Below are 27,094 nucleotides of genomic sequence, written 5' to 3' on the forward strand. Positions count from 1 at the left end.
GGGAATAATTTAATAATGATCATTGACTGGGTTCTGAGGGTGGGGAATTTTGTGGGTCTCTGAATTCCTTTCTTGCAAGTCCTTCTATTTTATGTGGCATTCCTGGCATTTCTGTTAAATACAAACTCCACTAGTTGTAGAAAGGGGCGATATGATTCTAGAAGAGAAATTTTGTCAAAGTTGAATAACATAACTACAAAATCACTGTTATTAATCCAGTGGTAAAACCAGATTCTAGTGCTTGCATTTTGTGAATTAGATTCAATTCCCGATTTGCAGATGGTCCTTATTTTTAACTGCCTAGGTGTCCAAGTAAATAGCCATTTTCAACAAGAGTTTCCCAGTCTGCAGGCAGCTGGGGATCAGGAGAAAAAGGAAAAAGATGCAAATGATGAAGCCTATGGATCTGGATCCAACATAAGGCCAAGTAAGTGTGGGTTTTTTTGAGGTATAAATGATATGAAACTGCAATTTTAAAAAGTATTTTGTAGTAGGTCTGATTTCTACTTGGTACCTTAAAATTCAGTAGCTTCCAACTCATTGTATGGCTAATTAGGTAGAAGGCAGGAGTGGTTTGTTGCCGACCCGATTAAAATTTGTGCACCTTACTTTTACAAGTGCAATCTGATCAAAGCTCTTGAGCTTGGATCTTGATCCTAGACCAGAATTTTTCTCCACTCGGTATTTCCTCTGCCTTAAGGTTCAGCACAGTATGAAAATATCAGGCACTGTCAGTCGGGAGAGATGGTGGTAAATCTGGCATTCTCTCTCCAGGTGACCAAGAAAATAAACTCCCCGGACAAGAAGACGGCACTGCCGGAACAGCAGAACAGAATGATGCCCTTAAAGCCGGCGAAAAGAGGCTGCCTGGTGTCCCACCACAGTTGCCTCAGCCCAGAGTCAATGGGCAACAGCAGCCTGGTCTTGCTTCTCAGTACAGGGCAATGATGCCTCCTTATGTAAGTACTTTGGGTCAGTCAGCTTGGATGAGTTTTAGAGAGAGAGATATCTTTATATGTATACATTTATTTGTGTGTGTGTGTATGTATATATATATACATACACACACACACACACATATATATATATTATGGATCTGTTTCATGCCTTCTGAGTCATCTTTGTACCTGGGGGTAAGGTTTTACATTCTTGGGCAGAACTCTAACCCAAAAAACTTTGGCCTGGCAAGTGCCCACTTTTAGTTAACTCCCAGTTATTCCATTTATGGATTAATAATGATGGTATTTGTTAAGCGCTTACTATGTGCAGAGCACTGTTCTAAGCGCTGGGGTAGACACAGGGGAATCAGGTTGTCCCACGTGGGGCTCACAGACTTCATCCCCATTTTACAGATGAGGTAACTGAGGCACAGAGAAGTGAAGTGACTTGCCCACAGTCACACAGCTGGCAAGTGGCAGAGCCGGGATTTGAACTCATGACCTCTGACTCCAAAGCCCAGGCTCTTTCCACTGAGCCACGCTGCTTCTCTATAATAATAATGTTGGTATTTGTTAAGCGCTTACTATGTGCAGAGCACTGTTCTAAGCGCTGGGGTAGACACAGGGGAATCAGGTTGTCCCATGTGGGGCTCACAGTCTTCATTCCCATTTTACAGATGAGGTAACTGAGGCACAGAGAAATGAAGTGACTTGCCCTCAGTCACACAGCTGGCAAGTGGCAGAGCTGGGATTCGAACTCATGACCTCTGACTCCAAAGCACGTGCTCTTTCCACTGAGCCACGCTGCCTCTATCTGGTTAACCTGCAGGGGAGGGACTAGGAAAACAGAAGACGATGAAACCACTCTCTTTGGTTGCTTGTTAGAAGCTCTGGTATAACGTTTGCTGGGAGAAGATGACCGACATCATCGGCTCAGTCGAGGCTTTAATGCTGTCAATTTTAATTACCCATGCTGTTTCCTTTTCGATCGAGGGTAACGGAGAACTAGTTCATTCTTTTATGCGCAGCTGTACCATTTCAGTCTTTTAAGCGTAAAACCAAAAATAATTTTCTACTGATACTAGTATTGATTTCCACAGAAGTATCGTAAGGTTAGATGAAAAGCCCTTACATGGTATTCTGTTGGCATCAGGGCACAACCTAGCTTTTATCAAAGAACCCTTATCAGGGGCCTCACATTAGCTGACCTCAGGTAGGCTTGGAGCAAGTATTGGTAACATCTTTTTCCCCGGCTGTGCGAAGGCGAGGGAGGGATAATATATTACGGTCATTATGGCAGGGAACTGTTGTATATTCCCAAGGGCTTAGTACCGTGCTCTGTACGTAGTAAAGGTTCAGTTAATACTACTGATTAGGGTCGTGGGGAGAGACAGCCATGCTGCAGCTGTGCTTTTAGGCTTCGGGGCAGCAGGAGGATCAGCTGTGCCACTCTCTGACTTCTCTACACCATTGTCGCCAACATCCAGCATAGCATATCTTAAGACCCAAGCAAATAGATATGAAGGGTTTATGTCCCCCCACCCAGTCTGTTGGAAAGAAGACATCAGATAAAGCAGCATTTCCTTGGCTGCTAGGCAGAGTAGACTCTCCCATAGGCACCTATTAGTTTTACAAAGTAATGTCCATCGCACCTGCAGCTGGGCTGGAAACATTTTAAACTGAAGTGTTCAGTTATTTTGGCCAGTGTTAAAATAGCCACTTAACCAGAATAGGTAAAGGTTAGTAGCAAATAGCAAAGAATGCTGATTTTCTTTCTGGCCGCGTGTCACCCGGGAATAGACAGGTTCGGGTGGGTGGGTTATTCCGTTTTTATATGAAATCTGATTATTTATTTGGTTTCCTTCAGATGTTTCAGCAGTATCCTAGAATGGCATATCCTCCATTGCATGGTCCAATCAGGTTCCCTCCTTCGTTATCTGATGCTAACAAGTAAGGAGTAAACATACTTATGCTGCCTGTTTTATTGCTCACTCAAATTCTGTCTTGTTCCTGATCCTTTTCCCCTCATTTCTAAAGCCAACGTTCTAATCTGTCTGTCAAAATGCACCTTGTCTTATAATGAAGTCGAGCTTTGTGACGTGTAAAGTACATCGTAAATCTAGAACTGGGCCAGTGATGGTGCGACAGCCAGGAATCAGTGACAGCACTTAACCATTGAAATAAACACCAAAAGAGACCACCCAATAGCACTTAACCATTGAAATAAACACCAAAAGAGACCACCCAATAGTCAATGGTTCATCCAGCTTTATATTCTTTCTGCCCATTAAGACTACTTAAAGGAAAAGTAGGAGAGCTCTCATTCAGGTCTGAACTAATGAAAGAGTTCATGTCTTCCTCAGAATCCTCCAGTGTTTGACCATCCATCTCCACATCAGTCCGAAACTCCTTTCCATTAGCTCTTTCCGTCCCGCTTTATTACCTCCCTGATCTCCTACAACAACCCAACCTGCAGCCTCTCCTTTAACACCGAGCTACGGACTGTACTTCGATCATGTCTTTCTAGTCGCGCTGACCCCTTGTCCATGTCCAGACCTGGAATTCCCTCCCTGTTGATGTCTGAGAAACCACGACGCTCCCCATTTTCAAAACCCTACTAAAATTAATTCTCCTTCAGAAGACCTTCCCTGCCTAAACCCCCCACCTAGGCCATCCTTTTAAATGACTAATGGACATGAATCTCTACACCATATTCACCCTTGTCTATCAATTCTGTGTGTTGTACTCTCCCAGTAGGTTAGCGCAGGGCTCTGCACGCAGTAAGTGCTCAGATACGATTGGTCGACGTTGCCCCACCTTTTTGCATAATTCTTGCAACTCAGAACGGGGAGGTGCTTATCACCTGGTATCATATAAGAATTAAATTATAACAAGGGAGTAGGAGAAAAGAGGAGACAAAAAGAGAGGAGAAGAAGAGAAAGTTAAATGGTCCCTTGGTTCATCTCCTAATATATTCCCCAAGTGAATCATGTAATAGGAACTCAGTTACTTCTCTTCCTATCCTCTCTTTCTACCAAGAGTTCCCACTTCAATGAAGAAATTCCCTTCTGGGCAGGAGAATCTGTCTCTGCTGTGTTTAGGGCATTCTGACCATTCTTTTCTCCCTACCCCGATGTCCTCAGAGGCTTCAAGGAAGAAGCTCCCTCAGTTTCTGTCTTCTATCTACAGCTTTCTCTTCTTCCCACCCTTGTTTCTGCTTACACAAATAATATTTTTGCTTTCTCCTCGGGGTGGGAGGAGGATTATGCTTGGAGACAGTTGTGAGAAACACATCTTGAGTGTCTCCTTTTAGAATGTGTTCCGTTACTTTATGATTTCCCCCGGATGTTTTTTTAAAGTCATTAAAAAAGTGCTTTTAGAGAGTGGTCTGTGTGCGTCTTTTGAAGATGTCCCTTTACTGTAATACGTGAAATGATTCCAAGAGATTGTAGCTCCGGCAGGGCCGGCATCATATCTACTATGTTGTACTTTCCCAAGCACTTCATACAGTGCTTTGCACACAGTAAATTCATTTGAACAATACCCTCTAGACTGTAAGCTTGTGGGCAAGGAACATGTCTACGAACTCTCTTTATGACATATTCTCCCAAACACTTAGTACAGTGCTCTGCACACAGGAAGCGCTCAATAAATACATTGAATTTTACGTGTTTAAGACAGTCATTCAATAGCAAAGTATTATTTACACTTTTCATTTTTTAACCAATTTAGTTGGAATTATTTTGTAAAGTTCTCATTAGCTCATCCTCTCATCTCTTCTCCCCTCCTCCCTCCCCATTTTCTCTTCACTACAGAGGTCCCCGAGGGAGAGGCCCGCCCCCTTCATGGGCCCCTGAGCCCGAACGTCCCTCTATCCTTAGCGCAACTGAACTCAAGGAGCTTGATAAATTTGATAACCCAGATGTCGACCCCGACGAAGGCTGGGCTGGTAAGAACTGGGATCACGTCTCCCTTTTTCAGTTGCCAAATGCATTTGAAACATGGATCTGAGTCTTTCCCCCATTTAATAGGAGCCCAGATGGAAGTGGATTATACTGAACAACTGAATTTCAGTGATGATGATGAGCAGGGAGGTAATCAGAAAGAAAACCGGGATGACGGGTAAGATTCCGTGGCAGCGGTTTAGTTGCAACAAGTAGTAGCGTGTTGTATTGGACAAGCTCAGCGGATAAGTTAAGGTGTATTTGTACACAGGGTGTCTGGATGCCCCTGGCGAGTAATCTCACTGGGCAGGCGATTGAAATCTGTGGGAGGTAGAGCACAGTAAGTTAAGACTCTGGGCCTTAAAGTTGCCTTTAGAGGTGACCTTTGCAGGAAATTAAAAACTGAATTTCCCAGCTGCCCTCACTTCTAGGTTGGGTGGAAACTGCGTTACTGGCCCCCAAGAGGAGCATTGCGATACTTTTTTTTTTCCAAGGGTGCTGGATCCTTTGACCAAAGCCTGCAAATTTTGATAAATTGGAGCTAGCACCTGGGGCAGAAGGAGGTCTGGGAGCACTCCCCAGCGCAGAAGGTTTGGGGAGCAGGGAAGGCTTTTGTGAACCTAATTCTGTGGACTTGACACTGCAGAGAAGGAGAGGGGGTGAGAGAGATGTGTCTGTTCCTTGGCTGATCCAACCCTGCTTTTTAACCTTGATATTTTCAGCGAAGAGCAAGCTTCAAAGGGCTCTGAAAACTCCGAGGGTCAAAAAGAAAATGAAGGGCCCAGCACTAAACCTCCTCAGACACTTCCACAACCACCAGTAACCAAAGGACCCTATAGCAAAGGCCCTCCTTTCAATCAGGTGGGTTTGGATTTCTCTTGTCAGGTAACCGTTGCAGTTGTCTTGGTGTGATAGTTGGTACAGTAAATGGAAACTCTTAAGAAGTTGAGAGTTAACAGAAAGAGGTGCTCAAAATTAGAGAGGAAGCATAGAATCCAGATTCCCAATTAAAGTGCTTGTGATCCTCCCAGCAATTTCACACCACCATCATCTTTGACTTCCATTTTCACGTGTGGATCCAACCCTGTACTTTGAGATGCATTTTTCATCTCCTCAACTTTTGCCACCTTTCTGGGGACAACTGAAAGCAATTTACAGGTTTCTCAAGGAACTCCCTAGTAGCTCTTTTCTGGGCTGTATCTCTTTGATGATTACCTTAAGACTTGCTATTAGGAAAATCTCACCTGGGCTTTGAAGAGAATCCACTTTGATCTTTTGATCTGCTAAGAACAGAAAAGGTCTTGCTTCTATGGAGTGTACTTTGAAAAAAAAATCTACAAAGCCATTTTCAAAAAAGTGGAAATGTTATAATGTACTTAATACAGGTCGCAGGAGCTCAACTGTGCTGTCACCATGAGGAAGGCCATATGTCTGTACCCTCGTACTGTTAACTAGAGCAGTTTCAGAACAGATTTAATAGAAAGTGTGCAGGCATTTAAAAACCTCCTTTTTTGGAAGAAATGTTTCCAGACAGCCGATTAACCACACTTTTTCCTTTTGTGTAATAGGAACGCGGGCTCCCCCCAGGACAGTCTTTATTACATGAAAAGAACAATTCCATTCACCTTCCACCTCATCCAAAATCTCTTATGCAACAGGTATTGTGGCAAAACACTGGTGCAGGACTTCAGATGTATAAAGAGAAGAGCAGGGGGATAGGAGTGTGTAGTTGACGTGCTGTTTCTTCGAGTCTAATAATGAACAATAGATAAGTGTGTATCTGAAGCCAGAGCCCTGTCTGGATTTAAAATGTGCTTCAATGTGTCTCACAGCGTTTTACAAACTCTTGAGACTAATAACCTTCCCATCTACTTCTCTCTGCTGTGGCTTCTTTTCAAGACTGATGCAATATTAGGCAGTCTTTCCCTTTACTCTCCTCTTTCTTCCCTGCCCCTTAGCCTCCTGCCTTTTTAAGTGCCATCCTATTCAGCGATGAGTGCTGGTAGGTATACTGATTCATGACTAACCTTAGAGCTGGCCCTAGTTACATTACTAAAGCTATTCATCAGTGCCTATGACGCTTGTTTCGAGCATAGCAGCTTCGAACAATCAGCTGGGTTTGGTGTTTTTGACGCTAGCTCTTTTCAGCATTTATATGTGAATACCTCTTCATGTGGCTCCAAGGAGTAAGCTTCTGACAGGAATCTGAGGATCCGAACCAGTGCCCTGAGTTGGAATTTTAAGTTGTCTCCATTGATGGTGCATGTGAGATAGCAAAGGCCAGCATGGGACTCAGTCTAACTTCCCCACGCCCCCAAGATCAGTCTCTGATTTGGCCACTGCATTTGTTAATAGTAGCGACTGACATTGAATGCGCTTCTTACTCTGTCTAGTGATTCTGTCTAAACTTTGCAAAAAACTGCTTCTGTCTTCACTGCAGCATGACACACCGATTCTCTCTATTCAGTTCAACTTTCACCCACAGGGCTTTGTGATCCCGAGGCAGCTCTTTTTTATGTCCTTTAAACCATTTCCTCTATCCCTTTCTTCCTCTCTCCCCTCCCATTTCATCTCCCCACACACCAGCTGTTTTGTATCCGATTGTCTTTCAGTCTCCTCATGATCCACATAGTAAGTTGGGTAGAGGTGAGCGTAGGTTCAGAGCTCATTTCAATTCAGTCTTTTTCTTTGAGCTTGGTGTAGAAAGGCCTTCCTTGGATTCATGGGGCAAAATTACTCTTGGTTTTCCATCCGCCCTTTAAATACATCCGTCTTTTTCAAAATGTCTGGTTTTTCTTGTATCTTCGGTTAAATAAGTTTGTGATCTTAGCGGGCAGTTACGTATGCCCCTGATGTAAAATGGCTCCTGATGTTCATTTAATAAAAATGAGAGCTTTGGGGATTTGCAATACACTGTAGGAGAACACTTCCTTCGACATGTCTAGCTTTTGAATTATTTTTTTACCGACTTAGTCCTACATAAAGTGCACATGTTTGAGTTAGGAAGCTCATTTTCTGTCACGTTGATGTGGTCTTTTTCTTTCTGGGAAACACAGTTAACTGAGATTCTTCATCTCACTCTATTTCAGCATCCACCTCCGGATCGCCAGGCAGGTCCTGGAAGACAAGGCCCCTTTCCCCCTAAGCAGCCAGTTCCTGATGAGGATGAAGCTTGGAAACAAAGACGAAGGCAGCAGACGGAAATCTCCGCAGCAGTGGAGCGTGCCCGGAAGCGGCGAGAAGAGGAGGAAAGGAGAATGGAAGAGCAAAGAAAGGCCGCTTGTGCAGAGAAGCTGAAACGGTTAAATGAGAAATATGGCATTGTGGAAAAACAACCCTCTCCGGAGGAACTCAGGGAGAGGGAGCGGGAAAAGGAACGGGAGCGAGAAAAGGAGCGGGAGAAGGAACGTGAACGCGAGAGGGAGAAGGAGCGGGAGCGAGAGAAAGAGAGAGAACGAGAGCGGGAAAAGGAGCGCGAACTAGAAAGGCAGCGGGAAAAGGAGAGGGAACTCGAGAAGGAGAGGGAACTGGAGCGACAGCGGGAAAAGGAGAGGGAACTGGAGCAGCAGCGAGAAAAGGAAAGAGAACTGGAGAAAGAGCATGAAAAGGCGCAGGAACAGGAGAGGGAGCGCCAAAGGGAAGAAGAGCTCGAAAGGGAGCGTGAAAAAGAACAAGAAAACGTGGAAGTCAAGTTAGAGCCCAAAGAACCTGTGATAGAAGCTGTAATAGAGAAACAAGAAAACGAAAGCAGCAGTAATAAAGAAACCAGAGGTATGTATACTTGAGTAGTAAGACACCCGTTTATGGATTGTATCACTAGAGACGTGTCACGCTTGGTGGTCTCTGAGCTTTTCTCTCCAAGATGATTTACAGGAAACATCCAGTAGGTTTTGAATGTTGGTAAAAACTTGACTTTTTTGGAATTTAATTATATTGGTGGCAAGTTGTGTTTTTTTGTAGTATTTGCTAAGTGCTTACTATGTGCCAGGCACTGTATTAAGTAGTGGAACAGATATAACCTAATCGGGCTGGACACAGTCCACATGGAGGTCACGGTCTTAATTATCATTTTACAGATGAGGTAGCTGGGGCACAGAGAAGTGAAGTGACTTGCCTGAAGTCACACAGCAGACAAGTGGCAGAGCTGATACTAGAACCCAGGTCCTTCTGACTACCAGGCCATGCTCTGTACAGTAGTCCATGCTACTTCTCCTAAACATCTTGTCGCATAACAACTTTGCATAATCATAGAAGTTTCAGTTATCCTTTGTTCTTAAGGTGCTCAATCCCAATTCATTTAACTCTTCCATATGAGTATCCAGTAATAAACAACTTGTAGCGTGCCTCAAATGTCCATAAAGTTAATTTGAGACTGCTTCGTCTTGTTTTTGGTTCAGGCCAAAAACTGAAATTTAATCTGAGAGTTTTAGTTGAAGAAAACTCAAGTGGAAATTTGGGTTGAGGGAATTTGTGGCAGTCCTTTTTAATACTCTAGAAAGACTGTTATGATTCAGTCCGTCGAGCTGGATTATATTCATGTGAATTCTGAAATACCTATATAGCCATTACTTTGTCCTCTTCTCTGTTAACTGAGTCTTGTGTATTTTTATGCAGTCGTTCAGGGTATCCCAAAACTCTCCCAAGAGGTGGACTGAAACATTATTTTCAACCTTTTGTCTTGTCAGAGGAGCAGCCATCCTTCACTAGGCAAGATAGTAATCGGAGTGAAAAAGAGAGCACACCGGCAGTTCATGAAACAGAGCCGGATTCAGGGTCTCTGCCTCGCCCTGCCGTCTCATCTGGTTACTCCAAACAGTTTCAGAAATCACTGCCACCACGGTTCCAGCGGCAGCAGGTAAACGCTTTGAATTCATTGGGACTCCGACGTTAGTTTTCATCCAGAAGCTTTCGCTTGTGCACATTTATGTCCCCGGAACCAGGAAGTTCCATAAACCCAACAGAGGCCTGTGGAATTCCGGAGTTGAATATAAACCTCTCCTAAAATAGAATCACACTTACTTTGGGAGAACTGGCCTGAAGCGTGGGGGCTGTTGAGGAGTTGGGAGAACTCACGTAGCCCTTGAAGTGAGAAGCAACGTGGCTCAGTGGAAAGAGCACGGGCTTTGGAGTCAGAGGTCATGGGTTCAAATCCCGGCTTGGCCATTTGTCAGCTGTGTGACTTTGGGCAAGTCACTTAACTTCTCGGTGCCTCAGTTCCCTCATCTGTAAAATGGGGATTAAGACTGTGAGCCCCACGTGGGACAACCTGATTCCCTTGTGTCTACCCCAGCGCTTAGAACAGTGCTCGGCACATAGTAAGCGCTTAACAAATACCAACATTAATTAATTGAAGTCATTAACCATAGATTACAGGGCGTGCTTACCTAGATTAGCTTTTTTGTCTGATGGTTTTTCAGTTGAATAATCTGTTTCATCTCCTTTACTTGGCCCTTCTCGTCTAGCCCTTCCCTAGTGTTACTTTCTATTTGTCTCACTGTCCCTAACCCAACCCCTTCATTATTATTGTGGCTCACTGGAACATTTTTCTGATTTTTTACATGAGCGGGGGGCCACGTGTGGTAAAGCAAGTTGTCCTAGTTAGGCTGTTGGGTCCAAACGGTTCAACTCTGGGGTCATTTCGAAGAGATTCATTCCCAGTTTGGGATGTAGTGTGATGTATTGATGAGAGCTCTCTGCTGTCCAGGAGCAGATGAAACAACAGCAGTGGCAACAGCAACAACAGCAAGGCGTCCTTCCACCGGCTGCTCCTTCCCAGCCGTCCGCTGGGGCCGTCCCTCCTCCCCCGCACAGGCCTCTCTACCAGCCCATGCAACCTCACCCTCAGCATTTGGCTTCTATGGGCTTCGATCCTCGGTGGCTCATGATGCAGTCCTACATGGACCCGCGAATGATGTCTGGACGACCCGCCATGGACCTTCCCCCCATGCACCCCGGTGAGTCTGTTCTGTTCGTGGGCTTGTGCTCCGATCTGACTGTAGGCAAGCGGGCCCCTCGGTAGTCTTGGAATGAAATGGAAATGGGCGTGACTCATCACAGAGGACAAATCAGAGGCATAAAATGGAGTGTGAGTGACTACCCAAGTGGAGCAGACCCAGTAATGTAACCAAAATTGCTTATTGGGTCTTTGCGACTGCCTCACGTGCACACTTTAACCCATGCTGGTAGTGAAGGTAGCCAGCCGCCAAAGACGCCAGGCTCGTGGCCCGGGGCCTCGGGACTGAGTAAAATGGGAGAGGCGAGGCTGTTGGTGACCAAAGGTGACGGTCATAATTGTGAAACTTAAGCACTTACTCTGTGGCGGGCATGTTACCAAGCCCCGGGGCAGATTCAAGATGTTCAGGTCAAGCACAGTCCCGGTCCCACAGAGGACTCACGGTCTTGGAGGGAGAACAGGTTTTAAAGATTTTAAAGAGGAGGAAACTGAAGCCTAGAGAAGGTAGGTGACTTGCCAGTGCCTCAGCAGGCAGGTGGCAAAGTCATATCAGAACCCAGGTCCTTTGACTCCCAGGACTATACCCTTTCTACCAAACCCCCAGATAGCAGAAACTGGAGATGGGCCACCCATTCTGAAAGTCTTAATGGTGGAACCAAGATCCTCCCAGTTCCAGTACTGCCTCTAACACATGAGAGTGTTGCGAGTCGCGTACCTGTTTGATTCATTTTGACCATGGTTTCTGTTCTTCCTTCTCTTGCAACATTGCCAAATATATGGCTTTTTGGTTACTTTTAACCATGATTTCTCTTTTTCCTTTCTGTTCTTTCAATGTGATATAGGTTATTTTGCCAAATTTTTAAATTCAACTGTTAATAAAATGAATTGGTATTTGCTAAAATTCATATTCCATATTTCATTGATATTCATCTCAAATCACATTCTTGGGGAAAGAAGTTGATCCTCTCAGTTTCTGCAATTTCACAAATATTTGAGACTGTCATGCCTACTGTATGGAGATCTTTTGGGCTATCCTGAGCTGTTCAAATTATTTAGTGTGGTGGGGGGCAGGTGGTTTGATGCCTAAGAAAAGCATAATCCGTTAGTGATTCTTTTCATCCCTCTCTCTGCCAATTTTTTCACCAAAGGAATGATGCCGCCTAAGCCACTGATAAGAAGAGATCAGATGGAAGGATCCCCAGCTAGTTCAGAATCTTTTGAACATATTGCTCGGTCTGCAAGAGATCATGCTGTCTCCCTAAATGAACCTCGTATGATGTGGGGGTCAGAGCCCTATCCCCACGCTGAGCCGCAACAGGCGAATACTGCTCCCAAAGTGACCGAAGAGCCCGAAGACCTCAGGTAATTCTTGAGGGGAAAAGGGACTGTAGTGAGTCAGATGATGACCGATCTCACTGTAATCCCACCCTCCGGTGATGGTCTGAATCCCTAAAGATGGCCCTGGAGGAGACATGAATTCTCTAGTGCAGAGGTCAGCTACGTTTTTTTTGTGCTGAAGGGCCATAGCTAGTTATGTCACGCTGCTCCCTGAAGGCATGGCCCCCGCTATGCAGCTAGCTAGCTAGCTCTGTCCCATCCTCTGTTTCTGAGCCTCGGTCCATCCCTTCCCTGACCCACATGGTTGTCTTGGTCCCTTTCCCCAGTCCCTCTGTGTTGGCTGCTGCCCCAGGGAATGTGTCTTGGGAGTAGCATGGAAGGGGAGGAAGCAAAGTGGGGAAAGATGAAGGGAAGCCCTGTCGTTTTGGATGAGCAGCGGGTTTTGCCAGAGCTGGGTGTCGCGGGCCTGTTGTAGCTGCGGCCCAGAGGGAGGGGCCTTGCAGCTAGCTGGGGACCAGGTGCTCCCTCAGTAGGTGTTGGGAGTAGTAATTGTATTTATTAAGTACTGGCTATGTGCAGGTTTAAGCTTTTCCACTCTAGTGGCTTTTTATGCGTTCATTTTGGAGCTTATGTGCTCAAGGAACATTGTCAAGTTTCCAACCCTTGACAGCAATTGGCTTTCTTGGCTCGGCAGGCTTTGAGCTGAAGAAATGAACCTTTGCGATTTAGTTGGAAGCAAATTGCACTGCTTAGACTGATTTTTAAGCAGATTTCTCTTCCATCAGCCCAGGAGATGTCGGGAGTTTTTTTATTAGAATGGCTAATCTGTGAACTATTTTTTCCTTAATGGGCTATCCTTTATATTTACTCCTTGAGCAGTTTTGGGGTGGGGAATAAGGTGTACATACACTGTGGGGATGAGCTGTTTTAAAATAGGGGGAAAGCTTAGCTTACTACCAACGTGTTCGAACTCTTTTCATCCTAGACCCGAAGCTCCTTTGGAGCAAGAAGTCATCACCACTGCTTATCCTGTAGAACACAATCAGTTGGACTCTCATCCAAAGACAGAATTTTTCAGAGAAACGGGTGAGGCAGAGGTACAGAAGTTTCCAAGCAGGTCTTTGGAAGAAGTTCGACCTCACCATACCGAACTAACTAACCCAGCTCCTACTGCTGAGGCGGCCGATCAGAATATTGCACCCGGCTCTCAGGAAGAGCCGGTGCTAATTGGAGAAAGCCAGGCGGTCCAGAAGAGAAGCGTTTCCCATGGCTCTAGCCATCCTGTCAAAGCCGAGGAGCCAAGAAATGAGACGTCAGCTAACATTCCCAAAGTAAACAGCAGATGCACGGATATAAAAGAACCAGCCGAAAGACCTGAGGATAAACCAAAAAAAGAAGTTTTCACAAGATCTTGTGACGGACCAAAATTGGACAAACCTTACAAGTCCAAGTCTGAAACTCGTTGGGGCCCAAGACCAAGCTCTAACAGGAGAGACGAAGGGATCGATAGACCAATCAGGAGGTCTGGGCCCATTAAGAAACCCGTACTTCGAGACATGAAAGAAGAACGGGAGCAGAGGAAGGAAAAAGAGGGAGAAAAGGGGGAAAAACCAATGGAGAAAGTGGTGAAACCTGAAAAGATTGAGAAGAAGGAACCGCCGCCTCCGGCTCCAGCTCAGATTCCACCTCAGCCCCTTCCTCCGCCTTCCAAGCCAGAGCCAGAAAAACCTGCCTCTGATGCTTCAAATGTGGCTAAAAAGCCTCCCCAGGATCCCGATAAGCCTTTAGAAGCCACAGAGAGCGTTCAGGCAGAGTCTGCGGTTAAGCCTGTAAGTCAGCAACCCGCTCCCCCTCCCGCACCCAAGGAAGAGAAGCAACCCGAAAGGGTCATCGGCAAAGATCACGTTTTTGAGCGTCCTCGCCCGGATTCGAGGCCGATTAAAAAAGACCCCACTCTGCCCCCCAGAACTTACTGGAAAGACGCTCGAGAGAGAGATTGGTTCCCAGATCAGGGCTACAGGGGCAGAGGCCGGGGAGAATATTACTCCAGGGGTCGTAGTTACAGAGGCTCCTACGGGGGCCGGGGCCGGGGTGGTAGAGGCCAAAGCCGGGATTATCCCCACTACAGAGACCCTAAGCCGAGAACGGAGCACCTGCCTTCCGGAGCCCTCCGACAGCGCGAAGAGAGCGAAACTCGGAGCGAGAGCTCCGATTTTGAAATAGTCCCCAAAAGACGGCGGCAGCGGGGTTCGGAGACTGACTCGGACAGTGAAGTTCACGAAAGCGCAAGTGACACCCTCCTCTCGGACAAAGACAGTCTGAGCAAAGGCAAACACCCGAAGAGAGAAGAGAGGCCGGAGAACAAAAGGCCGCCCAAGCCCCTGCTCTCCTTCAAACCCGAAAACAGCATCCGAGTAGATGGCCGGCCCCTAGACAAGCCCTATGGCAGAGAGGATGATAGTAAGCCCAAACCTGGCTTCCTGCCTAAAGGAGAACCCTCCAGGCGAGGAAGAGGGGCTGCCGGCACGTTCAGGCGGGGCGGAAGGGACCCCAGCGGCCGCCCGCCCCGGCCCTCCGCCATCCGGAGGCCGGCCTACAGGGATGCTCAGTGGAGTCCCAGGCAAGCGGAGACTCCCAAACTGGAGGATGGAGAGCCTCCGAGAAGGCAGGAGCCGTTCGTCCCTGGACCGGCCGACAAAAGACCCCCAAAGTTCGAGCGGAAATTCGATCCGACCCGAGAGAGGCCGCGAAGGCAGCGGCCCGCCCGACCGCCGAGGCAAGATAAGCCCCCACGATTTAGACGACTCAAGGAGAGGGAGGCGGCTTCCAAGGTCAACGACGCGGCCCCGGCCTCTGCCCCGAGCGGCGCCGTGAATAACGTGGCCCAGGAACAGGCCGGCGCTGCCGCGGATGTTTCGGGCAACAAGACCCCCGACTTATCCAATCAGAACTCCTCGGATCAGGCCAACGAAGAGTGGGAGACCGCTTCCGAGAGCAGTGACTTCAACGAGAGACGTGAGCGCGACGAGAAGAAAAACGCCGATCTGAGCGCCCAGGCAGCCGCCAAGGCGGGAGAGAATGCCCTACCCCCGAAAAGGGAAATAGCCAAGAGAAGCTTTTCCAGTCAGCGACCTGGAGTGGATCGCCAGAATCGCCGGGGCAACGGCGGTCCACCCAAGTCGGGAAGAAACTTCTCTGGCCCGCGGAGCGAAAGGCGTAACGGTCCTTCGTTGAGGAGTGGGAAGAGAGGGTGAGTGTTGGTTTTGAAATTTTAGGCCCCGAGGCAACAACTGTGTCTACCAGTAAAATCTGGGTCTTGTTGAATTGGCTTTTCCTGGGCATTTGATTGTTTATTAGAGAATTGTGTCTCTGTGTGTGTGTGTGTATGCGCGCGCGTGCCTTTCCTTTTCAAGAAACACCAAATTCATGTGAAGATCTAGTTCAGAAAGTCTGACAGTGGTGGTGCAACTTTCACTAGCCTTGCCGTACGTGCCGTCCTCCCTTCCCCTCCCCACTCTTTCTAGGCCGCCCTTTCCAGGTAGCGAACCTGGATAATTTGCATCCCACAGGACTACCTCGTGGCCATCTGTTTGGGGCAGTATTTAAATATGGAAACCCATTGCCAATTAGATTGATCATGTAGCTCCTCAAGTGAACTCACATGAATCCTTCCAGTAGATAAATGGCTTTTCCATTGCCACTCAAAAGTTCTCCTTTTGCCTGCACTCAGATCCTTGCATTATAAGCTGTGCTTTAATCCTGTCTTTCTTTCCTAATCTTTCAATCAATCAGTTGTATTTATTAAGCACTTAGAGTGTGCAGAGCACTGTGCCAAGTCTCTGAGAGAGGACATTATAACAGTGGGTAGACATGTTCCCTACACACAAGGAGTTTATGATCCAGAACTCCCAGAAATGCAAGGAACTACAGGCTAGTAAAGGGGAACTAGGAAGAGGTGCCTCCCTTACTAAACTGTCCAAAGCTCTTAGTAAATGTCCTGCGCCGAGTAAGGAGTCAATAAATGCCAAAGATTGTTGGTTCTAGTTTATCAGTGTCATTTCATAGTCAGTTTGGAAGCCTCAGGTGCTGTTATGATTTCAGTTCCTTCGAAAAAGCCAGCCTCAGGCGATTATCCACCAGTTAGAAGTGCGTGTTGAAAATTCCCTTGCTGCAGATCGGGAGGATACATTTTGGAGTTGTAGAAATAAGCCTTGTTTACATTATTGAAAATACGGAAGACTAAAAACCATCAATTTTTGTGGAACAGAGGACACTTGTGCACTCCGTGTCATCCACAAAAGTGTCTAAGCATGTGTGACGGGCTGCTGATTTGAGTCAGCGCCAGAACTAGAGAAAATTTGAGGTTTCCTCTTTCATTGTGCCTTTGATCTCTGGTGAAATGCAAGTGACCTATAATATATAACTGAAGAGCAAGCAAGCAAATTGAGTTGGTCCTGGCCGTACAGCACCTCACTTCAGTATATAATCTCTGTGAATTGTAAACCATTTAAACCATTGTCAGAACTAGTGATTGTAGTATCTTCAGATAAAGTCTTGTTCTGTCCTGTGAAGGTCTCCCCACAGTTAACAGGAAAGTGATATTTAAGTGTGTGTGGGGAAGAAGGAATGCAGATAAATTGTAGGGTTTTTTTTCCTGGGATTCATATTGAACAGAAATATGGGGGGCTCTTTGGAAGCCAGATTCCCATACTGAGCAACCATTTTGACAATGTGGATTTGATCTAATTGTGCATATCTTGGGAAAAGAGAACAGAAGAGTTCAAAGATGCAGAAGTGTTGCACTCTTCTTTTCCTCCCCATCCCCCCATTTTTTAAAAACCTAGTATTTCCTGAAAGGGTTCCTTTTTCACTTGTTTCATGTTGTGTTGTGGGATTTGTTTTGTCTGAATACTTTTGTCACTTGTAGGCCATTCGAAGACCAAACAGGTGGTAATGCAAGTGTCGATCCGGTCAACGGCAGCTCGATGCATCAAGAAGGGGGACCCAATGGAACAGGCCAGAAGAATTCTAAGGAGGCCGGTGGAAAAAAAAGAGAAGAGCCTAAACCTGGTCCAAAGAAACCTAAAGAGAAAGTGGATGCCCTGTCCCAATTTGACCTCAACAACTATGCAAGTATGTACTGTTAGATGAATTTATCAACAGATTGGCTGGAACAATGGAGCCAAGCCTAACACATGCTGTTGTCAAGCAATAAGTAGTACGGGACATGTATCCCCAGGCTGTGTGGATTGTGTGGTTTGAAGCCCACTGGTGTTTCTCTAATCCCCACACTTGGAGAAAGATGGGGAATGAACCCAAAGAGTGACCAGAAGATTGAGTGGAATGGAAGACTGGGAGGATAGGGTAGAGGAGAAATTTAGGGTGTGGGAAAGAATAAAAGTATAAAAGAATAAAAAATAAAAGGCCTCAAGGAAGAGAGAAAGGTGGGTTAGACTGAATTCAGGACTGTGCCCAAGGTATAGGGCAGAAAGGGAACCGAGAAAGGAAGAGAAGAGCATAGGCCATTTTGAAAAAGGAACAGCGGGGAATAGAAGGAAAAAGAAAGGCTAAAATAACCGGGAAAAGAATACTTAGAAGCAGTGTGGTCTAGTGCAAAAGAGCACCGGCCTGGAACTCAGGTGACATAGGTTCTAATCCAGGCTCTACCACATGTCTGTCCTGTGACTTTGGGCAAGTCACTTAACTTCTCTGTGCTTCAGTTACTTCATCTGTTAAAGAGATTAAACCTATGAGCCTCATGTGGGGGCATGGACATTGTCCAACTTGATTACTTTGTGTCTACCCCAGCACTTAGTACGGTGCTTGACATGTAGGGTTTAACAAATACCATTTAAAAAACAAAGCAACAAAAAAAGAGGCCACGTGGCACTGCAGGATTAAGTTTCTGGTCCTAAAAGCAATCGTGTGTAAGTATGCTTCGGATGTCAGTAACTGACTTCAGGGGAACGTTGAAAGTGGAGTTTGCCTTTTTAAATCCCAAATGAAATTGTATATGTTAAATTCCCAGATATTTTGAAACTTCTTGACCAGGGCATCAGGCATAGCTGTCACGGGGTGAGTTTAGTACTTATTTTTTGTGCTTAATCCTAATTTTAGTAGTTGGAGTATCCATTTAAGAACATGTTTTGTTTCCACCCTTGAATGAGAGTGCAATTCAGTCTAATAAGATAGACAACAGATGGTCAGTAAAGAGAGAGACAGCATAAGAGTTCAGGCTGTGGGCTCTTTGTGGGCAGGAAACGTGTGTACCAACTCAGTTGTATTGTACTTTCCCAAGAGTGTTTGGTGTTCTGCACCCTGTAAGCATCCTGTGAATGCCACTGATTGACCATCAGTTCACGTTACAAAATTGGAGTGTCCTTATTTCCTCTGTAACTAAAGACAGAGAACGTCATGAGTCCTCTTTTTGTTTATAGGTGTCGTAATCATTGATGACCATCCTGAAGTAACGGTAGTCGAAGATCCCCAGTCAAACTTGAACGATGATGGCTTTACTGAAGTTGTATCAAAAAAACAGCAGAAACGCTTGCAGGACGAAGAGCGCAGAAAGAAGGAAGAACAGACTGTACAGGTCAAGAAGTGTTTTTTAACTTAGATGAAGGTGATGGTGTCAAGTGCTTGCTGTGAGCCAAGCACCGTGCTACAAGATGAGCATTGTTAAACACAGCCTAAAAGGGAGGGGAGCAAGCATTTGAATCCCCCTTTTAAAAGTGAGGCAACTGAAGTAAAGAGGGATTGTGTGTACCACTCAAGGTCACAACAGCCGGCCAGTGACAGAGCTGGGACTAGACCCTAGGTATTCTTTCCTATAGTAATGGTGATGGAATTGTGCAGACGTGCCAACACAAGGTGCATAAAGTTATGATCATTAGAGAAGCAGCGTAGCTCAGTGGAAAGAGCCTGGGCTTGGGAGTCAGAGGTCATGTGTTCGAATCCCGGCTCTGCCACTTGTCAGCTATGTGACTGTGGGCAAGTCACTTAACTTCTCTGTGCCTCAATTACCTCATCTGTCAAATGGGGATTGACCGTGAGCCTCACGTGGGACAACCTGATTACCCTGTATCTACCCCAGCGCTTAGAACAGTGCTCTGCACATAGTAAGTGCTTAACAAATACCAGCATTATTATTACATTATTACTATTAAAGTGTTTAAAAATAGCTTCTCAAACTACAAACTTAGACAGACTTCAGCTTGAGGTTAATTGTGGTGGCTGGGAGAGGACATAAAGGAGTCAGCCGTTATTTCAGCAGTTACTCAACTCAGGGTAAGCAGGCTCCGCTGTAGTTGCCTCTAATCAAAAAGCGTTAAAGGAACAATGGATCCAAAGGAAAACCAGTGGTCTAGATGCAGGATTTTGCCTGAGCCCCTGCTGAGTCAGGCCTTGGAGCCTGTGCCCCTAGCTTCAGGAAGCTAGGAGGTGGAGTTAGGAGTCTTTCTAAGATTTAACCTTTAAGATTCAAAGATTTAACCTTTGAATTCGGACACCCTTCGGCCGAGCTCTGTATTAGCCATATTAGGCATGGCACTGACAGACCGGGAACTTGAACTTCACCTTACCTTCAACCACGTGGTTGCAAACTCTGTATTCTTCTGTCCTGGCTCAAGGTGTGGAACAAAAAGAGTTCAAACGAGAAAGGAAGAAGCCAGAATTCTAAACTTCCACCCCGGTTTGCCAAAAAGCAGCAGCAAGTTGCAGTAGTCCAGCAGGCCCAGGCACCCTTGCCAGCGGCAACACCGGCACCGGCTCCCGCTGCACAGACCGTGGCCCAGCCTCAGTCACAGACCCCGACCCCGACGCCGACGCCGACTCCGACCCCGAGCCAACCGCAGACTGCGGTTCAGCCCCAAGGCCAGACAGCAAATGCCCCAAATGCGACAAATGGTACGGATTACGTGGCCACGGGAAAACCCTCACAGAATGTGCCTTCTCACGGCACTCTAGGAGCGGAATTGTGGGATAATAAGGTAGCCCCTACTGCTGTCCTGAACGACATCTCCAAGAAATGTAAGTCACTTTCTGAAATTGTGGGGAGTGGGTGTTAGCGCACTGTTGAAAAAGAACAAACTTTGGAATGGAGAAACCATCCCCCAAATTGGATTAGTTGGCATATTGGATCATTTAAGAATCACAGCTCATACCTTGTTCCTTGTGGTTTGCAGTGGGACTGATCAGTCCACCACAGCCACCTTCAGTCAGTGCGTGGAATAAGCCATTGACGTCTTTCGGCCCCGCTGCACCCTCAGAGGTAAGAGGTTTTATGGGTTTGGTGTTTGGGTTTTGGTTTTTTTGCTTTTTTTACTCTAAAGTTTTATGATACGAACCTGTGAAATGACTTCATTTTTCTCACACTTATTCTCTGTTGCAACCAGAAAGCTTTAGACAGCAATGGAAGTTGCCTGCCTCTTCCCATTTAAGTTCTTATCTTTAGAGGTATTAGGCAAGAGTATGTTTTGGGGGCTGATTTTCTAAAAATCATTGCAGCAGTGCAAAAGACAAACACCTCAGGTGTTTGTTGCAGACTTCAGTATGATCCTTCTGGGCCCTTGTTGAATGATGATCCAGATACAGTAATAGGGCATAATCACAGGGCTTGAGACAACTTTGAAGTTATTGAGTCTGCCCTTCTGGGGCGAAAGCATCTGTTTTTAAAAGTTGAGAGAAGATTTCTTGACTTCCCTTAATCAGCCATTCCAGTGTTTAACGAACTTTACTGTTAAAAATATTCAAATAACTAACCCAACTTTGCTGTACTCTAATTCACTGCTTTTGACCATCTGGACCGGGTGACTTTGCTTGGACTGAAAATTAATTTTTCAAATATCAGCTTTCCCTTTAGGTGTGAAATAATCCTCCAGGGGGAGTATGTCGCAAAACATATTCAAAGAAATCAATTAACTAGAATTAAATAGAACCAGTACCTTATCATTAGCCAATTATTAAGGTGTTGGAGGGGTTTGACTGTTTATATAATTTAAGGGGCAATTAAATTCAGGTAGAAGCTTGGTTTAAATTTGAGGGTTTGCTTTAATACTTGCCACATTTAGGCTATTCTTTAATTTTTTTGTGTGTATGTTGGGGGTATGGGAGCAGAGGGAGGCAAAGCAATTCATGTAATATACAAGAAGCAGAGCAGGTGCCCAGCATCATACCTTCCCATTGGCGCTTATCATTCGGCTGTCATAAATCCAAACTGTAGCAATATCCAAGCCTTGGTTTTGAGGTGAAGACATGAGCTAAGCAAACCCTGGCAATGGATGCAGAAAATCCATACTTCCCTGAGGAAGAAGGGCAGGTTTAACCTTTTTCTTCCCTAAATTCATTTCCTCATTTTCGGGGTGTTGAACAGTAATGTTCTGTCCCGATGGTCTAGTAACGTGGATATTTGTAATCTTGGTAGGGAGCAAAGAATGGACAGGAAAGCGGAGTTGAACTTGGAATTGAAACAATCCAGTTTGGTGCCCCGGCCTCAAATGGAAGTGAAAATGAAGCGGCTCCTGTGCTTCCTGAAAAATCACCTGACAAATTACCTGAGCCTAAAGAGCAGCGGCAGAAGCAGCCCCGTGCAGGACCCATCAAGGCTCAAAAGGTAAAATAAACTTACCTGAATCTCGGACGTGCGGGAATACCATCAAGCGGTTGTACTTAGTGAGTACTCTGTGCAGAGCATTATGGACTTAGGAGAGTAACCCCTCCAGGAGCAGGGACTGTATCTTATTCCCAACTGTATATTCTCCCCCAGAGCCTAGTGCTATTTGTTAAGCACTTTGTGCCAAGCACTGTAATAAGTGCTGGGATAGGTAAATAATAATCAGGTGGGACACAGGCTCAGAGTTTAGTTTGGGAAGAACGTAACAGGAAAGGAGAGCAGGTGATTGATCCCACTTTACGGATGAGGAAGCCAAGGCATAGGTAGAGAAGTTGCGACAAACATCAAGAGTTATAGGAGGAATAAGAGGCAATCGAGCTCCTTTAAAAAAAATAAAATCATAAATTGTGTTCAGAGGAAAATCGTCAGTGTCTTCAGGAATGTAAGTATCACTATCATTATTATTATTGTCATCAAGTCGTTTCCGATTCATAGTGACTCCGTGGATATACTTTCTCCAGAACGACCTGTTCTCTGCCATAATTTGCAACCTTTCTAACAGTTCTTCCACTATCGTTGTTGTGGTCTTCGTCCATCTATCTGCTGCTTTGCCTCTTCCACGTTTTCCCTGGGCTTTTCCTAGCATTAGTGTCTTCTCCAGAGAATTACTCCTCCTGATTGTGTCCAGAACACTACTACTGTTCTGTATATTTGTGGCACAGGAATGAGAATCCAGGATAAGCTCCCTTAGTTGAGGTATGATCTCTGACTCGTAAGGAAGTGAATTTTACATACTATAAGAAATGCATAAAGGCATAAATAATTTACACTGGCTATTTCAGTGATGGTTACAGCAGATATCCATTATAGTGAGAATTTTTTCAAATGAGTCTGAGTTCTTTAAAGATTCCTGCTCTATTCTATTTAAAAAGAAATATATCGGCTTTCATCAAAGGGCAGGGTAAGTTTTAGCAACTCCCCCTTTCTCTTTACTCTTCTTCTTTCTCCCCCGCCTTCTACGCCCCCGGCCCCACAGCAAAAAAAAAAAATTGATTTAAAGAAGTCCAGCCTTTCAGGTGGTTTGAGTCCCCGAAATTTAACATTGGGCTATAGGTCCTATGTTTTCATTACCTTCAGGTACGATCAGAAAAATTGGCATTTAAAATAACCAAAGGAATTGGTAGGACAGATTTTGAAATGCCAGTGGTAGACTATCTCCAGTCTTTGAATTTGGAAACGTCCACGCGAGAGAGGATAATTGCATGCCAACTTGAGTTGGTGGGAAAGGCACTTCTCCTGTAGTAAGAGCGTGTTGTTCCACCACTATTGCCCACTCACTATGAAACACTAAACTTAGCTTCCAGAATTGAGTCCAGTAGAGAACAAAGAACATAAACCCGGTCCCATCGGGAAAGAGCGCTCATTAAAAAACCGTAAAGTGAAGGACGTCCAACAGGTGGAGCCCGAAGGACAGGAGAAGACCAGCCCTCCTGCTGTCAGAAATGGCGAGCCCGTTCCCGCGAAGGAAACCAAAGCAGTTGCGGAAATGAGTGCTGAAATTGGAACGATGATATCTGTGTCTGCTCCAGAGTTTGCCGCTAATACAAAGGTATGAAGGATTATTGGGAAGAGCCCCAAAAAATTGAGAGTCAAAGCTACGTTAGCCAACTCTAACACTCTGAGGGTTTATGGCTTGAGATTTCTCTCCTTTCGGATCGTTCAGTAGATAATGAGAAGAATCTATAGTATCTCAGGCAGTTTTAAGTGAATTTTGTTTGGTTCACCCCCTCCCCAGGGAGGCTTATCACCGAAACTTCAGCCATCTCCTGCGAGGCTAGTCGGAACCTTCAGTGGTGAAGTCAATTTAGGGCTTTCCTCCTCCACGCGGTATTGTTTTCCAATCTTCCGTCAAGGCCAACTTAACATTTGCCTGAGAAAAGCGAAGCACCAACCCACACCGGTGGGAATGCGTAGGTGAAGCAGAAGGAAGAACCTGCGAAGTAATATCCGTTTTTCCCACGTGTCCCACAGATTAACTGGAGTTGGAAGCTACGGTCCTGGCTTCCTCTGTTAATCTGTCCCTTGAGGTACAGGTACAGACTCACGGATGGGATCGTGGAATGTGCTGAAGTACAGATTCAAATGGAAGTTGAAGAAAAATGTTTTTTATCGTTGTCCAGAGAAGAATATTGGTAGCTACAATAACATGCTGGCAGTGGGTTTTGAAATACTGGATAGTTGGATCTGTCCCCTTAGCAGCCGCAGCATCGTGTCTCGTTAATGAGTTGAGAATTGGAGTCTTGGTATTACGCTCAAATTATCTCAGAGTTATTTGTAAAGAAGTAAGTCTGCCTTTTGTTGTCACCTGGGGATAAAGCTGGTACTACATACCGAGGAACTTTCCTTTTCCTATTTCGCAGGAATCGGTAACAGACTACACTTCACCTTCTTCCCTGCCTAGCACTGTGGCCACCAGCAATACAAAGATGGAAGAGACTTTGGTGACTAATGTGAGTATATCCCATTCAAGAAGTTTCTGTGTAAAATAATTTAAGGCGCCAGACCTCAGCAAATTTAGGGGGAAAAATTAAACTTGAATCATATCTAGGTCGTGGCTTCCTCTTACTTAGGTGACGCAGTTAAAAAATTAGCTGCGTGTCGTGGCAGAATGGAGAGGAAGTCAATTAGTTATATTGAGTGCTTACTGTGTGCAGTGCACTGTACTGAGTGCTAAGTTTTGGATCAGAAGCAGAAAAATTTCTTTGAATTGACTTTAAATATTTCTGTAGTTTTTCAGTGATATAATAGTTGGATCATAACTGTTGTTTGTCCCTTAAAATGGGGAGTGAGGGAAAGAATTCTCACTGGGGTTAAGTGGTCAGTCAGGAAAGAGTTTGGTTGTGGTTCACGTAGGGATTCCTTGTTTGCAGAGCAGATGGTTATAATAATATCCAGATTTGTGTTAATTGGGGGATTATACTTCAAGCCTTAGTGTCCGCACAAGCATTTCCATGCAAGTAGGACCAGGAGTGGATTATGGAACCTGGTTTGCTGTGCAGGGTTTGCAGTGCACATGAGTGTAGCAAACTGCTGTTTATGGGAGCTCTGGAGAGCCATGGGCTTTGTTTTCTCCAACCTGATGTGCCTGTAGAACTGGCAACTACTTTTGTACCGTATTTAAGAACTTTCTAATTTTAAAGATGGGGGTCATGTTGAAAAACGAAGATGGGGTGGAGAAAGAAGAGGAGAAAAGAGAAAGGGGGAGTTGCTAAAACTTACCCTGCCCTTTAATGAACACTGATAAATTTCTTTTTAAATAGAACAGAGCAGGAATCTTTAAAGAACTCAGACTCATTTGAAAAAACTCTCACTATAGTGGATATCTGCTGTATCCTTCACTGAAATAACCAGTATAAGCTTTAGGTAAACATTCTTCCTTCTTCAGATGGAATCTGCTCGCAAAGCTTGGGAAAACTCTCCAAATGTGAGGGAAAAGAGTTCCCCGGCAACTTCAACGGCCGCCCCAATTACCAGCGTTGGGGTCAGCAGTTCCAGTGGACCGAACCCTGCCAATTACAATTCTTTCTCTAGTGCGTCGATGCCTCCTATTCCTGTTGCTTCAGTCACTCCTACGACGTCATTATCAGGTGGAGGCCTTTGAACCCTGTTTTCCTTGAATGTTTAGAATCACTAAATTTTCTATGCCTGTGAAGATCTGCTAACTGCTCTTAGAAGAAATTAGGAAATTGGCCTTCATCACTGTAGTGTTCTGGTTGGATTATTGTCATTTCCCCTGAAAGGGTTTGTATACACACACCAAGCGAGCTGTCTTCAGTCTGGCTGGGTGTCCTGAATCAATTTGCACAATTGGCTAAAGCCGTAGGGTGGCTCTGGGGCCAGTGTGACCTAGATACATGGGCAGGCACTCCGGTGGTGCTTTTGTGTGTTTTTAGTTTCGGGGATCGGATGGGTGAGGTCCGGCCTTACAGCCCAGCGTAAATCCCCAGATCCAGTTTGGTCGGTGCAGATTTCGCCTAGTTGGGTTTGGCCTGAGTTCCGACGACCTCTTAGTGCCCCATTTCCATCCCTCCCATCATCCATCCATTCTTTCGCTTCCCCCAAATCAGCAATGGCCATTGATAAGGTGGTTTAATTCCAGTCTGGTTACAGCGGAAAGAATCTGTTTCAGCCCAAGAGTACTGTTTCTCTTTTTTAAGTGTGCTTTATTTCGTTTTCTCCCCACTGCCACCTAGGAGCTGGTACATACACTACCTCGTCCCTGAGTACTAAGTCGACCACCACTTCGGACCCTCCCAACATTTGTAAAGTGAAACCCCAGCAGTTACAGACAAGCAGCCTGCCTTCTGCAAGTCATTTTTCCCAGCTGAGCTGCATGCCCTCCCTTATTGCCCAGCAACAGCAGAGTCCCCAGGTCTATGTATCTCAGTCTGCAGCAGGTAACAGTATTTCTGGAATTGTGTGGGCTGCTCTGTCAGTTTACCGACTCCTGATTTGGGTGGGGGAAGACTTAAAACACTTAAGAAGTTACATGATGTTAAATCTCGGTGCCTGTCTCCCTTGCAAAACTGGAAGCTTCTGGAGCAGGGTTCATGTCCCCTAATTCTGTTGAATTATCATAAGCACTTAATTCAGTGCTTTGCCCTCAGTAAGTACTCAGTAAACACTGTGGATTGAGGGTGTGTTCACATTGTGAGTTTGGACCACATTGAGATCTCAAAAGTCTGGGGATATCATGGCCTAGTAGATTTACCTGTCACTCTTTTTCAAAGAGCTTTTCGAGTCCTGAGTGTGTATCTTTTGACTGTGTTTAAGCCAGATGGAAGGAACTCTTATTTGGTGAATGTCACCCATGAATGTGAGCACCAGAAATGACATTTCACAAAATCACTTCTTATTTTTGAAGGACAGTCCAAATCCAACTTCCGTTCTAATTGAAAAATCAGGCTGTCTAGGCTGGAGATCCTTCTGATCCTCTAAGCTTATTAAAGATGTAGCTACAGACATTCTTGAATTTTAGTGGGTACTCATTTATAACTTCGGAATTCCAATGAAATCTGGGTTTGCCGCAGAATTTATTTCCCTGAGGTAAATGAAGAGATACTGAAAATATGAAAAGTTGCAGTTGCCAAGAGTGGCCTGCTGAAATAATAGCCTCTTTAAAATCTCTTAAATTAGCATCAAATGCCCACGACTCCAGTTGCATTTTCAGTTGTGCTCCTCTGGTTTATTCAAGGCACACTTTTTATCTAAGTATATTGGACTTCACAGTTTTCAGATACCATTTGTTTGA

General features: G+C 45.3%; 1 protein-coding gene across 11 annotated transcripts in view; it reads left to right on the forward strand.

The window, feature by feature from the left end:
* PRRC2C (proline rich coiled-coil 2C) overlaps positions 1-27,094 on the forward strand; it is a 51,947-nt gene that overhangs the window by 13,851 nt on the left and 11,002 nt on the right. For 7 of the 11 annotated variants that reach the window (XM_029081104.2, XM_029081107.2, XM_029081112.2 and 4 more), the window contains exons 5-25: positions 305-427; positions 775-959; positions 2,806-2,888; positions 4,754-4,887; positions 4,970-5,060; positions 5,605-5,743; positions 6,451-6,540; positions 7,972-8,653; positions 9,568-9,737; positions 10,587-10,836; positions 11,984-12,197; positions 13,159-15,423; positions 17,101-17,306; positions 18,611-18,765; positions 19,802-20,201; positions 20,357-20,442; positions 21,595-21,783; positions 23,141-23,392; positions 24,204-24,293; positions 25,229-25,430; positions 26,037-26,240. In XM_029081104.2, the coding sequence (XP_028936937.1) occupies positions 305-427; positions 775-959; positions 2,806-2,888; positions 4,754-4,887; positions 4,970-5,060; positions 5,605-5,743; positions 6,451-6,540; positions 7,972-8,653; positions 9,568-9,737; positions 10,587-10,836; positions 11,984-12,197; positions 13,159-15,423; positions 17,101-17,306; positions 18,611-18,765; positions 19,802-20,201; positions 20,357-20,442; positions 21,595-21,783; positions 23,141-23,392; positions 24,204-24,293; positions 25,229-25,430; positions 26,037-26,240 (6,210 nt within the window). The remainder of the gene's footprint in view (positions 1-304; positions 428-774; positions 960-2,805; positions 2,889-4,753; positions 4,888-4,969; positions 5,061-5,604; positions 5,744-6,450; positions 6,541-7,971; positions 8,654-9,567; positions 9,738-10,586; positions 10,837-11,983; positions 12,198-13,158; positions 15,424-17,100; positions 17,307-18,610; positions 18,766-19,801; positions 20,202-20,356; positions 20,443-21,594; positions 21,784-23,140; positions 23,393-24,203; positions 24,294-25,228; positions 25,431-26,036; positions 26,241-27,094) is intronic. The other 4 variants (XM_029081105.2, XM_029081110.2, XM_029081111.2 and 1 more) reach the window with 4 other exon arrangements.

The sequence above is a fragment of the Ornithorhynchus anatinus genome, chromosome 16 (assembly GCF_004115215.2).
Source record: "Ornithorhynchus anatinus isolate Pmale09 chromosome 16, mOrnAna1.pri.v4, whole genome shotgun sequence".
NCBI classification, from domain to species: Eukaryota; Metazoa; Chordata; class Mammalia; order Monotremata; family Ornithorhynchidae; genus Ornithorhynchus; species Ornithorhynchus anatinus.